This window comes from Asterias amurensis, chromosome 8, assembly GCF_032118995.1.
Source record: "Asterias amurensis chromosome 8, ASM3211899v1".
Classification (NCBI taxonomy): domain Eukaryota; kingdom Metazoa; phylum Echinodermata; class Asteroidea; order Forcipulatida; family Asteriidae; genus Asterias; species Asterias amurensis.
Window position 1 is genome coordinate 24010650 of NC_092655.1, and position 16053 is coordinate 24026702.

The 16053-nt window shown below is 36.8% G+C and overlaps 1 protein-coding gene across 1 annotated transcript; it reads left to right on the forward strand.

Moving 5' to 3' along the window:
* Positions 1 to 4: 4 nt before the first annotated feature.
* On the forward strand, positions 5 to 14445 carry LOC139940908 (uncharacterized). Its single transcript, XM_071937300.1, has 11 exons — positions 5 to 120; positions 2217 to 2508; positions 2975 to 3071; positions 4549 to 5793; positions 6313 to 6522; positions 8756 to 8841; positions 9651 to 9805; positions 10572 to 10645; positions 10812 to 11043; positions 13270 to 13372; positions 13900 to 14445. The coding sequence occupies exons 2-11, from the start codon at positions 2318 to 2320 to the stop codon at positions 14117 to 14119; spliced, it is 2613 nt and encodes an 870-aa protein (XP_071793401.1). The 5' UTR covers positions 5 to 120; positions 2217 to 2317; the 3' UTR covers positions 14120 to 14445.
* The last annotated feature ends 1608 nt before the right edge of the window (positions 14446 to 16053 follow it).

Consider the following 16053-nt stretch of genomic DNA (forward strand, 5'->3'; position numbering starts at 1 on the left):
TCTTTCTTAATTGAGAGCAATCTTTAAAATGGTGGCTTGTGCAGTTTGTAGTGTAGCGTTGTGTGTCACCGTGCAGGCAAAAGGCTCGATTTCTGGAGTTGCTTTTAACAATTTAAAACGGTAGGTGTGGCTGTAAAGCTGTGTTTTGACAACGAGCAGTTTTTTGCTCATTTAATTTAAAACCATTATTTTACCTCGAGCTAAGACGAGAGAGAGGGAGAAAACTGACACTGTAAAAAAGCACTGAACGAATTGAATGAAAACAAAACAACACACACAGCGTCAAGCCAGGCCTGCAGTCGATTTCACGAAACGCTAGGATTAGGCCTAACTCGAGTTAGGACGAGTAACCCGTCCTAACTTAGGATGGGCTCAATGCGTCCTACGTATTTGGATACAGAACTGAACCCGTCCTAAGCCCTTAAGATTAATCCTAAGTTAGGAAGAGTTTGATGAAACCGACGGCTGGTCAATACAAGCAATACATTAAATCCAGTGTATCTGTCATGTATGTTAAAGCCATTGGACCCTTTCGGTTCAGAAAAATCGGTTCTCTTGAAATATTGTTCCATGAAATGCTTTACTTGTTGAGAAAACAGCAAAACAATATAAATTCTCGTTAACGAGAATTACAGATTTATTTTAAACACATGTCATGACACGGCGAAACGCGCGGAAGCAAGGGTGGGTTTTCCCGTTATTTTCTCCCGACTCCGATGACCGATTGAGCCTAAATTTTCACAGGTTTGTTATTTGATGTAGAAGTTGTGGTACACAAAGTGTGGGCCTTGGACAACACTGTTTAAAGAAAGGGTCCAATGGCTTTAAGATGTGGTTGCCAGTGCATGGTGCCAAGTCAGTAGTGTTATTTGAATTTGATGTAATTTTTGTAATGTTTTAACCCCACTCTTTCACTTTGCTTTTCGTCAATCTGCATGCTTGAAAGTTGAATTGATTCTTTTTTTTTGCAACCATATGGAGGTAGCAATTTATTTATTTCATGCACTCAAAACAAACAACCAACATACAATTTTACAAAAGAATAGAGGACAAAACAGAGTAAAATTATCAAGCACAACTAAACCAAATCCTCAACTTTGTAATAAACTTATTAATATTACATGTATCATTAATTATACAAAAGGTATGCATTGCATTTGTTGAGCCAGTCGCAATCTTTTTTATTCTAATTCAAAATAAATTTTAATAAATTATTAACAACAGAACAGAATACAATTACAAATTTTGCTTTTTTTTATTAAACCTACTTCTAAATAGAAGCTCTAAATATCATCTTCTTTGTCAACAAAATGCAAAGGTTAAATAATAAGTCTGGCTGGTCAGTGTTGTTTTGACCCAAAAGAATGGATTTAAAACTTAAACTTATTTCCTTGTTTGACAAGCCTTTCCAGCAATCTTCAAAAATCAAACTCTTCCCAAATAGGTTGATTAAATTCACAATAAAAAAACAATTAATGCTTCATTTATCATTGTCTCTAGAAATTCAGAGCAAAAGGAGCAAGCATTGCTATTAATAATTGGTTTAAATTTGATTAATATTATAAACAAGATTCTACTGATTTTAACTTGAAAGTTGAATTTCAAAATTTTGTCATTATCGCCGTTATTGGTCGAAATTTTGTCATTATCGGTCATATGCCCGATAATGACAAAACTTTGAAAAAAGGAGTACAGCTCCCCAGTTTTTTTTTTTTTTACTAAATTGGAGAGTAGCTTCCCTGATCTGACAAACATGACAAATCAGTTGATGTTCTTCATCCTTGCCGACCTTGTCATAGGCAGAAAAAAATCATAATGGCTTGAACGACAACGACAACACCAACAACAAAGCAAATACACTTAACATAGATAAACATGTATGTTGTGATAAACGTAACCCTCCATCCTCCTGACCGACCGTAGGGAGGATCGAGGGTTACGATTATTGCATTGCAACTATTACCATGATTACTAATGTGCAGTCACACTCACTGGCACACAGTAGAGTGACACTCGCTGTGTGCCAGCACTTGACAAATGAAAAGTTTTTTCGGTAGTTGTGATTAGAGTAGTAAAAATACAAGACTGATTATAGGGAGTTCAGGGAGATGTTTTTATTTAATATCAAAACAAACAGCAAAACACACAAACCAAAGTCTGATAATTCTACTTTTGTGTGAGCAATGTATTTAAATGTATATTCTGCTTTCTTTCAGGAATTAATAAAAGACTGTTAAAACAAAGCATGCTGCAAGCAACACAACATATCCATATTGACCTTAGCAACTGAGACTGAGTGAGACTACTTGTACCCACCATGGCTTTCCCCTCTCGAGTGATCAGAACTTACGGACGACACAAGAAGCGAACGATTGCAGCCAATGTCTGGATCTCTCCTGAGAATGAGACCAAGTCACAGCAGCATGTTTTCAGCTCACCTGAGTTGTGTGACTTCTCAATTGATCTGAATAAAGATAGTCACTCCTCTGCACTCACTAATAGTAACAGGTTTGTGAAAGATAAACTCTATTTCTTTGGAGCAAAATAAGTTGGTGAGCAGATTCCTTTGTAGAGTGTCGTAGCCGAGTGGTTAAAAGAGCATCACATTCAAGTTCTGGTGGTTAAGTCACCAGAGTGTGGGTTCAAATCCTGGCCGTGTCCTTGAGCAAGACACTTTACTCTAATTGCTTAAACTCTTCATCACTGTGCGGGGGAAAAAATGGGTACCTGCGAGGGTAGAGGTTGATATTTATTCTTTCTTCTGTCTAGAGTGTCTACTCATTCTTTCTCCAAAGTGGAACACTGAAACAAGTCATAGAGCAAAGTTGCATCAATTATGGTTTGAAAACAAAATGGTTCTAACTTCTGTTTGTTAAAACAAAAGTCCTTTAAACGCAGATGAAACAAGGACATTCTAAACATGCAGGACAAGGTTAAATTATGGTGTTCTTCTTAATTGCGCTTTTATTTTCAGCAATAATGATAAGAATAAGAGCATCTTTGAGATTTCATCCGGTGATGAGTGGATTCCTCGTAAGAGAGACGCCAGGCAAACCAAGAAGGCGCTCAAGGTGAGGAAAACATTTAAAGGAACACGTTGCCTTGGATCGGTCGAGTAGGTCTATAAAAAGCATTTGCAACTGTTAGTTATGAAATGCATGGTTAGAAAGATGTTTTAAAAGTAGAATATATTGATCCTCACAAGTATCACTCAAAATTGCACGGTTTCCTTTTACGTTGCGAACAAATACCGTCAGCCATGTATGGGAGTCAAAAATTTTTCTCCAGTAAAATGGCCGACCGTGTAAGTCGAGGTAAAAAGAAAACCACGCAATTTCGAGGCATATTTGTGTAGATCATTGTATTCAACTTTTACAACATCTTTCTACCCATATGCATTTTATAAAAAACGTTTACAGAACGCTTTCAAAGGCAAGGCTACGCGTTCCTTTAATTAGATTTATGGAAGACAATCAATTAAAGTCAACAATATTTGGTTTACTACATTCTGTTTAAAGGTAATTTTGTTATTAATTACTGCGTTAAAAATTCATTCATCATCATCATCATCATCATCATCATCATCATCATCATCATCATCAACAGTCGGCTGCACAGCAGGAGGACACAAGCTTTTCCCATTCTCTCCTGTGTTGTGCTATTCTCCGAATCTCAAGCGGGGTTAGCAGAAAATCCGGGGAGACTAATCTTCCAATGTACTCTGGGTACAGCAGGTGCTGACGACCTTGTTTGCGCCGGCCATGCAATGGGGGGTACAGAGCATAGATGTTGGGTGGCTCGTTGGTGGGTTTCCGCAAGATGTGTCTAACTCATCTGAGTTGTAGTTTTTGGATGGTCTGAGCTAAAATTAATTCTTTTTACCAATTCCCCCCACTGTGTTGAGTTTCAATTTAAAAGCACAAAACACAAAAGCGATGCACAATATTACTAGAAACATTATGTTGGTGTGTTCAAATAATTGGGGTCTGATATTTGTCATGCATGTGTACATTGCATAAATAAAACATTTTTATGGTTGTTCCAGTGCCAAAATGCTCCTTAAATTACACTTGTGTTAGAAGTTTGAAATTGCCAAATGTATGTCACTTAAAGGAATATGCAACCTTGAGCTATAAAAAGTTTTTTTTATTATGAAATGAGTATGTTGGAAAGATGTTTTAAAAGTAGAGTATAATGATCTACACTATTAAACCTCAAAATTTTGTGGTTTTCCTTTTACTCTGTGAACTTAAACAGTGTGTCAGAATTTATTGAATCAATAGTTTGACTCCATAACACTATAATGCAGACTGTGTTAAGTAAACAAAGTAAAAGAAAATCCTCATATTTTTAGTTAGTGTTGAACATTATATTATACTTTAAAACATCTTTCAAACCATATCCAAAACTCCAAATCTGAAGGCATGGCCTTTGAAAAACCAGGGTGTACAAAAAACCAATGAGCGCCGAGATAAAATTGTTTTGTTTGCATGAGAAGATTCAGAGTTTTTGCACTGACGAGATGTTATAATTTTCATTTTATTTTAGGGGAGACCTGGCAATACTGAGCAGCCACGGACTAAATCAACTAGAGCAGGTTTGTCAAGAAAAGCAGCGACTGGCAAAGAAAATCTGGTTAATTCAAAGGAAACTGTGAGAGACCTTCCACCTACAGCTGGAAGAAGGAAGTTTACCAAACTGAGTCGAAAAGGGCGTGGGAAAAATGGGTCTAAAGATAAGGGGGATGTAGAGACATTGGAGGTGAAACCTGAAAGTCAAAAGTTAACAAACTTGTTGACTCGTTTTGATTTGATTCATTCACCAATTGAAAGAAGCTTACAATCATTGAGCAAACGAGGACGGACAGATACACTGGATTCCATTTTTGACACAAGCTGTGATCTCTTTGGCTACTCAGCTGATGACACTAATTCTAGTGATAAAGCTAGGGTTACCAGGACAACCTTAGAGGAAAGTGTCTTTGACTCGCCAATGACATCGTTGTGTACAGGAAAGAAAGGTAGTGTTGAAACCAGTACTCCAATAGGACTGTATGTCAACCCATCAATACCCCACCAACTAAATGAATGTTCAGTTATTCAGTCAGGAAAGCCAGTAACAAGATCCAGCATTGCTAAAAACGGTAACTCACATGCAAGAAATGGCCGTGATAATCACCACAGATCAAACTGCAGGTGTGGAACATGTAAACTGAAATATGCAGATACACCAGACCTGTTTGATCTTTCTCATGAGATCTCACTTCTCGATCTTAATAACTCTTGTGCTAAAGATGTCAAGTTAGATACACCACACCAGGTGACTGAAGGAACTCATATTAATGGCAAGAGTCTACAACTACAACAGATTATTAGTCCTTGCTCGGTGATTGTCACTCCACTATCAGACGCTTGCCTTAGTCAGTATTCAAACTCTTCAGTCTCGTCTTATAAATCTGTCCAGAGCGACATAAAGGACAACAAAGATGAAGGTGATGATAGGGTACCTGATACAAGTAGCTGCATTTCAATATCATCTGATGATGAAGAGGTTGATGAGGAGAGGAATGGTGGGACGAGAGATGTGACGTCAAGTCTTGTAGCTCAAGAACAGAAACCAGTTGATGAAGACATTGAAGACGTTGATCATGAGAAGAGGAATAATGGGACGAGAGATGTGACGTCAAGTTTTGTAGCTCAAGAACAGGAACCAGTTGATAATGACAGAATTCACGATATTTGTTCAGAGAGTAGAATGGAGTCAAACGGTTACAAACTTGCTCGTAGTTTCAAGGTATGTGTAACATTGTCTCATCTTTTCAAATTGTACTCCTTAAGAGTTGTTTATACTTGTTGTTTTTCTGGGAATGAAACCAAGGATGCCTCAAAGTGAACTTAACTCTTAAGCCGGAGGAAATCTGTAAACTAGGGAGCCTGCTACAACTGCATGTGAACAAGAAACACTGGGGATTATGCCTTTCTTTCCAAAATTAGTGTTCTTATACCAATCCTAGTACACAAGATCTACAACTTAATGTCCCATCGGAAGATCAATTCAATTATGGTAAAGTATTTTACTCAAAGAGACAAGTGTCATGACCGAGACTCAAACCCACACTCTTCTGATCAGAAACACTCTTCTGAAAGGATTCTTATAAATCCATCATGTACATGTAGATATTGAATATTTCAACACCCCTCACTGCCCTCATCTTCCCTAATGTTTTTCTTCTAACCAACAAGTTGGCCTCTTACAAACTTTTGTTTCTTTGACTATGACTGTAATATTGTAATTTTTTTCAATGGTTTGCAGGAAGTTTTAACACCAGTGAAGAGCCGCTCCACAGGTTGTTTGATCACCGCCAGAGAGAAGATCCTACAGCAATGTAACCAAGAAGCCCCTATATCATTCAATCAGTGTATTACTATGGCTATGATGAAGAGTTGTATTAAGATTGGTGAAGGGGTGTATGGAGAGGTGTATCGTACCATCAATGCTAAGAATCAGAAAGTTGCTCTTAAGGTAAGGAGGGATGCAATGTCTATCATTCAATCAGTGTATAAATACAGCTATGATGAAGAGTTGTATTAAGATTGGTGAAGGGGTGTATGGAGAGGTGTATCGTACCATCAATGCTAAGAATCAGAAAGTTGCTCTTAAGGTAAGGAGGGATGCAATGTCTATCATTCAATCAGTGTATAAATACAGCTATGATGAAGAGTTGTATTAAGATTGGTGAAGGGGTGTATGGAGAGGTGTATCGTACCATCAATGCCAAGAATCAGAAAGTAGCTCTTAAGGTAAGGATGGTTGCAATGTCTATCATTCAATCAGTGTATAAATACAGCTATGATGAAGAGTTGTATTAAGATTGGTGAAGGGGTGTATGGAGAGGTGTATCGTACCATCAATGCCAAGAATCAGAAAGTAGCTCTTAAGGTAAGGATGGTTGCAATGTCTATCATTCAATCAGTGTATAAATACAGCTATGATGAAGAGTTGTATTAAGATTGGTGAAGGGGTGTATGGAGAGGTGTATCGTACCATCAATGCTAAGAATCAGAAAGTTGCTCTTAAGGTAAGGAGGGATGCAATGTCTATCATTCAATCAGTGTATAAATACAGCTATGATGAAGAGTTGTATTAAGATTGGTGAAGGGGTGTATGGAGAGGTGTATCGTACCATCAATGCTAAGAATCAGAAAGTTGCTCTTAAGGTAAGGATGGTTGCAATGTCTATCATTCAATCAGTGTATAAATACAGCTATGATGAAGAGTTGTATTAAGATTGGTGAAGGGGTGTATGGAGAGGTGTATCGTACCATCAATGCCAAGAATCAGAAAGTAGCTCTTAAGGTAAGGATGGTTGCAATGTCTATCATTCAATCAGTGTATAAATACAGCTATGATGAAGAGTTGTATTAAGATTGGTGAAGGGGTGTATGGAGAGGTGTATCGTACCATCAATGCTAAGAATCAGAAAGTTGCTCTTAAGGTAAGGATGGTTGCAATGTCTATCATTCAATCAGTGTATAAATACAGCTATGATGAAGAACTGTATTAAGATTGGTGAAGGGGTGTATGGAGAGGTGTATCGTACCATCAATGCTAAGAATCAGAAAGTAGCTCTTAAGGTAAGGAGGGATGCAATGTCTATCATTCAATCAGTGTATAAATACAGCTATGATGAAGAGTTGTATTAAGATTGGTGAAGGGGTGTATGGAGAGGTGTATCGTACCATCAATGCTAAGAATCAGAAAGTAGCTCTTAAGGTAAGGATGGTTGCAATGTCTATCATTCAATCAGTGTATTACTGCAGCAATGATGAAGAGTTGTATTAAGATTGGTGAAGGGGTGTATGGAGAGGTGTATCGTACCATCAATGCTAAGAATCAGAAAGTAGCTCTTAAGGTAAGGATGGTTGCAATGTCTATCATTCAATCAGTGTATTACTGCAGCAATGATGAAGAGTTGTATTAAGATTGGTGAAGGGGTGTATGGAGAGGTGTATCGTACCATCAATGCCAAGAATCAGCAAAATGCTCTTAAGGTAAGGAGGGATGCGATGTCTTCAAGATGTTCAATTTACATCAGGATATTGAATATTATTTGGTTTAACCCTTAACAACGATATGTGTGTAGGCATCGGTACTCAGTTTCTTTCCCAAGTTCTTTGAAGAAAGAAAAAAAAGGAGAGCCGAAAAAATACCTGTGATTTTACTCACAGATTTCGGGAACGTACCGAGTGAACAGTGCTTGCTCACCATAAATGTGTATGGGATAGTCTTTAAGATAAGTCACAGCTTTACAGAGCAGCCTTTGCATTCAAATTTATAGTTGAGTTGAATTCTTTCTGTTTCATGGGTCATGCAAGCTTGCAACTACTGTACAATGTATTCAGCTGATAAAGCTCTTATTATCAAACTTTTTTTTTAACGCTAAAGTGCTGTAAAGAAAAACGTGTTTTTCCATTTCCTCTTTTCTGCAATTACAAAGTTGTTTGTCTGGTGTTGTAATGATAAGAAACATAAAGTAATAAACAACAAGGGAAACTGACAAGGTAAATGTTTATTGACTTCCCAAGAAATGGAGACCACCAACATTGGGCTAGATAGCTCAGTTGGTAGAGCGCCGGCACGTTAATCCGAAGGTTGTTGGTTCAAATTCCGCTCTAGCAAATTGTTCTCTGTTCAACCCCAAATTGAAATAAGAAGTAAACATGTAACTTTTTTTGTCTTTCATTTCTTGTTGTAGATCATTCCAATCGAAGGAGACTTTGAAGTCAACAGTGAACCACAGAAGTCTTTTGAGGAGATTCTTCCTGAGATTGTCATATCAAGGTTTGTTCATTGATACATGTATTGACCTTTAACCCCAGTGGTGTAACAAGTAGAGAGCACTAGGCAGTCTTGATTGCAAGGCTGTCTTGGATCATTCCCTTTGCCTGATGTTTTGACTGTTGAGGCGATGTTAGGCCATGGCCAAATGAGTTTTGGGTTGGTTTCTTGTATGTGTCAACTTTCATTGAGTGTGTAAAGACTAGCACTATCTGCATCAAACAAGTTTTGTACAGTATTACACTTTCCAATGAAAATGTCTCGTTTATACAGCACTGCAGTGCACTGCTTGTTTTTTTATCTAAATTCTTCAGGTCAGGTGTATCTCCGTTATTTTTTTTATCCTGAAAAAAGGTCTTTTCAAGTTTCTTTCTGATTTTTTTATTGGCATTGAGATTAATAAAAAATTCTTATAAAACTTGATATTTTTTATATTTGAAACAGGGAGTTGAGTGGTTTAAAACGAGGTATTAATTCTACAGGTGGATTTATTCAAGTCAATAGTGTCTCATTGAGATTAATCTATAATTGATATAAAACTTGATTTGTGTCATATTTGAATCAGGGAGTTGAGTGGTTTACAGGAACGAGGTATTAATTCTACAGGTGGATTTATTCAAGTCAATAGTGTCTCATTGAGATTAATCTATAATTGATATAAAACTTGATTTGTGTCATATTTGAATCAGGGAGTTGAGTGGTTTACAGGAACGAGGTATTAATTCTACAGGTGGATTTATTTAAGACAATAGTGTCTCATTGAGATGATCTATAATTGATATAAAACTTGATTTGTGTCATATTTGAATCAGGGAGTTGAGTGGTTTACAGGAACGAGGCATTAATTCTACAGGTGGATTTATTCAAGTCAATAGTGTCTCATGTGTTAAAGGAAGCTACCCTGATAGACTACTTACTCTATGGGATGAATACAAGGCAAGAAAAGCATCAGAGAATGACAGACCAGGTGAGTACAAAAACACCTTCAGGTTTCTTTTTTAATTCTCATTTAAATTTTACGTTTAAACTTGAACCGTTTAGGATGAAGTACATGTTCTATGTTGTAGTCTCACATTACTACTGCATTTTGTATGGATTTCATCATATTGTTGTTGCCTGTTTTAGTGCTCAGCCCTCTTGGTACATTTGTAAGTCATCAATATTGGTCTCCTAAGATATTGTTGGTATAAAGATACATTCAGTTTCTAAGAATGTTTTCATTTTTCACTTGAAAACCTTTTGATTATTATGAGTGTGAAACCTAGTATGGACTTGCAATAACAACCTTATATAGCACTGAGTCTAAAGATGTATAATGCAAATAAATATGCAATTCTCTGTTAAATTGTTTTTTCTTGAAGTTTAATGCTTCCTAAATTGTATTATATTTATCAAGGATAGCTGTAGAACCAAAGAACCATCCCAACAGCTTTATTTCACGAGTTGCATCTCTTTGGAACTCCTTGCCTGGGATTGTTTCCCTCCACCATACAATCTAGACTGTTATAAGAGGAATATCAATTCCTACCTTCAGCTCCCCTGAGTTATTTTTATTTTAAATTGTTTCTTTTTCTTTTAGCCTCTTACCGAGAGTGGCTTTTAATTCTTGTTTGATGGAAACTGCATTAAAAACAGAGAGAATTTTACTTTTGCAAATTCACATTTCAAAATTTTCTATATCTCAGATTATTATATGTAATAACGTTTGGATTAATATTAATTGTTTTGCCCAGATGTATTTGGCGATGGTCAGCTGTTTATTGTGTTTGAGTTTGCTGATGGAGGTGCTGATCTGGAAAGTAAGACGGTGAGTTTGTATCTTGAAACATTTTGATTAGTAGATGATTGATTTAATGAACAGCTCCCTCTATAGTTGGTATTTGTAGCTCACACATCCCTGGAAGTTGAATTATAAAACTGATCTTAATTTTTAATGAAAGACCCTTATTTTGTTTGTATTTTTCTGACCGTAGCTTGAGACTATCCATCAAGCTGTTAGTATTCTACAGCAGGTAGCCTCATCTTTAGCTGTAGCAGAGCAGGCATTGGAGTTTGAACATAGAGACCTCCATTGGGGGAATATCCTTATCTTACCTACATCTAAGAAGACAATAACGTTTCATCTTAATGGAGATGAGATTAAGATTGAAGCTCATGGAGTACAGGTTGGAATGATTGACTTCACTCTGTCTCGACTCAGAAAAGGTAAAAGTCTTTTTCTTTTCTTAACAGAACTAGAAGACAAAGCGCACATCCCAATAAAATGTTACTCAACTTTCTGAACATGTGTGCTCTAAAGAACCGAGCATTTACCTCATTTACCTGACTTTATAATCTTGGTTGCAGCATTTTTGGGAGTTGTTTTCCCATTGTGTATGAATAATAATATCAAAAATATCAAAGTCTTATATAGTGCACGGTTCTACCAAACAAGGTATTCAAGGCGCTGAGTATATACAAACTTTCAGAAAGATAGGTTATTGCAGTGATGAACTCTGAGACACAATTACTTAGCACCTTCTGAGGGTTTACAAGGTGCTACGGCGCATACAGCAGCCACAGCCAGGAACTCAATGTTTAATTCAGTTCATAATAGATGTTATTAAATTGGGTTTAACCATACACTGAGTCCTGTGAGAAGAAAAAAAACACGGGCATATTACTCGGATCGGATTCGAACTCAAGACCCTTGCAATTCTATAGCAGTGTCTCACCAACTAGATCACAGAGATTGCCTGGTAGCGCGAAGCAGTTTGAATCCTTTGTTTCAGCTAAGCTTGGGCGATATCACAATATTATCGAATATCGCGATACTAATTTGGAAACGATTTCGATATCGGAACGATTTGGTTTTAATCGAAATCGCGATATATCGCGATATCGATTAAGTATCGCAATATCGCGATGTATTACCTAGCTGAGACATCTTGTACCCCATAGATTTGGAGTAAAACCAGAAGAATAGGTCATATAAGAACACCTCTCTTATGCTATGATTGTCTCTTCTACAACTTTCACTGGGAGTTTGAAGACTGATGATGTCAAATTTAATTAATCGCGATTATATCGAATATCGCGATATATTGTCGGCGATATATCGTGAATAAAATAAATCGATATCGCCCAAGCTTAGTTTCAGCAGTGGTTACTGCAACGATATAACAGATGTTAAACTCAGTTTACTTGACGTAATCACCATAACCATCTTGGTTGTGTCATTTTGGGAGTTGTTTTCTTGTGATTTCATGTTCACTACTACCTCAAGGAGACCTGGAAAAAAAAAGGGGGAACACAAAAGGTTTCCATAGGGGAATTCTAAAGACTGGGTTGCTCCACAAGGAAATGTTTAAGTCTATCAGAGGTCTTTTAACAGGGACAAAGGAAAGAACAAAAGATGTCTCCACAGGGATGCAATAGAGAGTGTGTGTGGTACAGTGTGTGCATTTTAGGTCACACAGTGTTTAAACACTTACCCATAATGCATTTTTCCTGTAATGATGAGTGTGATTAACAGTAGCCATGTGTTGTGTTGGTGCATAGGGGTTAATACTTTGTGACTTAGTGGGATATGGATGTTTTTCTTTTAAATTGGATATTTGTATTGCCATTATTGCCATTCTTTTACCTACTGGTTTTTCTGTTGTCTGCATGATGATGAAATATAGGTATAACAAATATACAGTCTAAAAGCCAATATGAATGTACAATGTATGCTTGGTGTTTTGTCTGGGACAAGTCTTAAAGCAATACACACTGTATGCATTCTAGGTATTTTGACTGGTACAAATTAAGCAACTAACAGGGCCCTTTCTAAAGCCTCTACTTGAGGGCAGGCTTAGGCTTAGACTCCGCGTGCTGCGTATGCAGTGGAAGCGCAGCTTGGTCTTTAACCTGCATTATTGGAGCAGCGCGAATTGCATGCAGCGGTTCGAACATCAGTAGACGGAGCCTGGAGCCCAAGCCGAGGTTTGAGAAAGGTCCCAGGTGTGTACTCTTTGATGTGACTGCCATCGTGTATCTATGTATAAGTGCCGTTCATTATTATTATTATTGTTATGTAATGTTTTTTGTGATCTTTCTGAAATTGAGCCTTGATGTTTGGCTTTCTTGATTCAAATTGAAAATTAAAATCCCCTAAATTAAAAAAACATTGCGCAACTCCTTTATGTGGTTTGGTATTTTCGAGTCTTGTCAGCCATACACAACTACTTTTTGTGTAGATTATACTGAACAGGAATAATTATTATAATCTACTCCAGTAGCTTTTTCCCTCGTACTGCATCTCTTTGGAACTCCTTGCCTGGTGCATGTTTCCCTTCGTCCTATGATCTTCCATCTTTTAAGAGAAATATCAATTCATAAATTAAAAATTATAAATTATGCTCTTTTTTTAAACCAATTTTCTTTGACTTATCTTTTATCTTTCTTTAGATGATTGCACAGTGTATTGTGATTTATCAAGTGATGAAACATTGTTTACTGGACGGGGTGATCTTCAGTTTGAAGTCTATCGGAGAATGAAAGATGAAAATGAGTAAGTACAGAGACAAAGGCGTTAATGGAATAATGGTGTGGCCAAGTTGCCAAGAATACTGTACTCAAGCTTTGTCATTTCTGATCAGAAGGGTGTGTTTTCAAGTCCTTGTCTTAACACTTTCGTCCTTCAGCAGGACACTTGACCATTTGCTTCGTCCTTCAGATGAGATGTAAAGCCATAGGTTCTGTGCGTTGTAAATGCACATAAAAAGAACCCAGTTTACTCACTTGTCTCCAAGTGAAGAGGTTTGCCTTGAGTTTGAGCATATTGCTGGATACATGCGCTAAATATAAGACTCCGCTATTATTATTGTATCTGTTTTTGTTATTGTGAATACTAAGTAGTCAGAGTCCATTGTTTTAGTATTGCTCTTTGTATTCCCTACATTGGATATTGTAACCAGTCCTTATGTAAAACCACCACTTGAATAGAAATGTCAATACAGAAATCACACTTTGAAAGAAGAAATTGAGATGTTTGATTGAGTTTGTAAATTGCTTCTTGTGTTAATCTCCTGTTGACAGTAATGATTGGGAGTCGCACAACCCTCACACCAATGTTCTCTGGCTACACTACCTTGTAGACAAGCTTCTGAATAGTAAAGCGTACTCAAGAGCTAAATCAGACCCATCTCAGAGATCATTAATGAGAGAGCTACGTAGCCTTGGGCGACACCTTCTTGGATTTATGTCAACTGAAGATGTGATTAAGGAAAGTGAGCTGTTAGAACTAGGTCAACGTTGATCCAAGAACCAGGCAAGATGAAATAGTTCAGGTCTAAAAGAAACTGGACATGCTTGGTAATTACTCAAATTATATATAAGCATAAAAAGTTACTTGGTAATGAGCAAAGGAGAGCTGTTGATAGTATAAAACGTCTCCCTCTCAAGTTCTGTAATTTTAAAGAAAGAGGTAATTTCTCACTAAAATATTTGAATATGAGAAAGACTTCTGGCCTGAAGCCTTCTCAGGTATCCAAAGGCACACAACTTTGTGCAACAAAGGGTGTTTTTTCTTTCATTATTCTCTTGTAACTTCAATGACCAAATTAGCCCAGTTTTCACAGCTTTTTTTTTTTTTTTGGGGGGGGGTGGGGGTGGGGGTGGGGCGTCGGGGGGGGTGCATATGATGGGACACACCAACATTTAGCCATTACCAAACGTGTCAAATGCATTCAAATGCTCATGTCTAAAGATAAGGGTTTGTAAATATTGCTCAGAATCTGTTTTATTTTAGATGAGTAACTGTCAATGCTGTGTTTTTTACATTTTATTAGTGAAATGTTTAATCTGAAAAATAAAGAAGACTAAAGTAAGGAAAATAAGTCGCAGTAAAATTTAAGTAGTTTAGAATAAAAGTAGGCAACCAAATCAACTTATTTTTAAAGTCTTTTTATATTTAATATTGAAAAGTTATCTTCAAGCTACTTTTATATGCATGGAATTTCCTGCATGGAAAAGACCTTTGCTATGTAGTCAATGGTTACTGATTGCTTTGTAAGAAGGATTTGCTTCTTTTACTAGTTGGAGTATAATAAGGTGTGGTTTGATGTAACACCATGAGTAAATCTCTTTTGAGTAGTGTTTGAGAGGAACCGGGGGAACTGATTGTTGGCTCACTGTCAATTTAACTTCTACCATAGGAAAAAGCCATAAAATCATTTCAAAATTCAGTTCAATTTATTTTCAAAATTCAGTTAAATTTAATGGGTTTTTTTATGATGTAATGAAAGCAATCAAGCAGTACATGGACATGTAATAAAATTCTTACCTAAACCATGACTATGGGCGGTCTGTTTTAATTTTATTGTCTGTATGGTGAACAATTTCAATCTAATCCAAATCATACCACTACTATGCAGTAGTTTTATGTTTGCTAAAATGGTGACTTCATATAAAGATCTATTCAACAAGTTTGTTCCGAGTATAGCAATAGTAACTTATAGTTGCTTCATGGTCAAGTTACTATGCATCAAGTTAAAGGAAACGTTTGCTTGGATCGGTCAACTTGGTCTTTGAAAAAGCTTTTGTAACCGTTTGTTATCAAATGCATATGGTTAGAAAGATGTTGTAAAAGTAGAATACAATGATCCACACAAACATGCCTCCAAATTGCACGGTTTTCCTTTTACATCGTCGGATAACACGGTCCGCCATTTATGGGAGTCAAATTTTTGACTCCCATAAATGGCCGACCGTGTTAGTTTGCAAATTAAAGGGAAAACCACGCAATTTCGAGGCAAATTTGTGTGGATCATTGTATTCTACTTTTAAACCATCTTTCCAACCATATACATTTTATAACAAACGGTTACAGATGCTTTTTATAGACCAACTCGTCCGATCCAAGGCAACGTGTTCCTTTAGTACAGGGTTTAAACAAATATGGTTTTATGAGTGTTTCATTTCCCTATAAAACCTAAGCAATGTAATGTTGTGTTGAAAGTTGTGCTGCAAAACATTAACAAAGAAAAACCTTTTGCAAAATGTCGAACAGACAAAACCTCTACTTCTGCTTAGAGGTTTTGTCTGTTCACAATTTTTTCTAAAAGTTGTTATTGGTTGATCGTGAAGGACTCACAATTCACGCGATGCAATCACTGAGACGAGCGTACATGTACATATATTTATAGACCCTCCCTCAATGACAACCCTACATACAATCAAGAAATAATGTCT

Excerpts from the sequence above, each read along its gene's own strand:
- LOC139940908 (XM_071937300.1), top strand. The coding sequence starts at position 2,318 with ATGGCTTTCCCCTCTCGAGTGATCAGAACTTACGGACGACACAAGAAG. Across the intron at positions 8,842-9,650 it reads CCTGAGATTGTCATATCAAG|GGAGTTGAGTGGTTTACAGG; the intron begins GTTTGTTCATTG and ends TATTTGAATCAG. Across the intron at positions 9,806-10,571 it reads ATCAGAGAATGACAGACCAG|ATGTATTTGGCGATGGTCAG; the intron begins GTGAGTACAAAA and ends TGTTTTGCCCAG.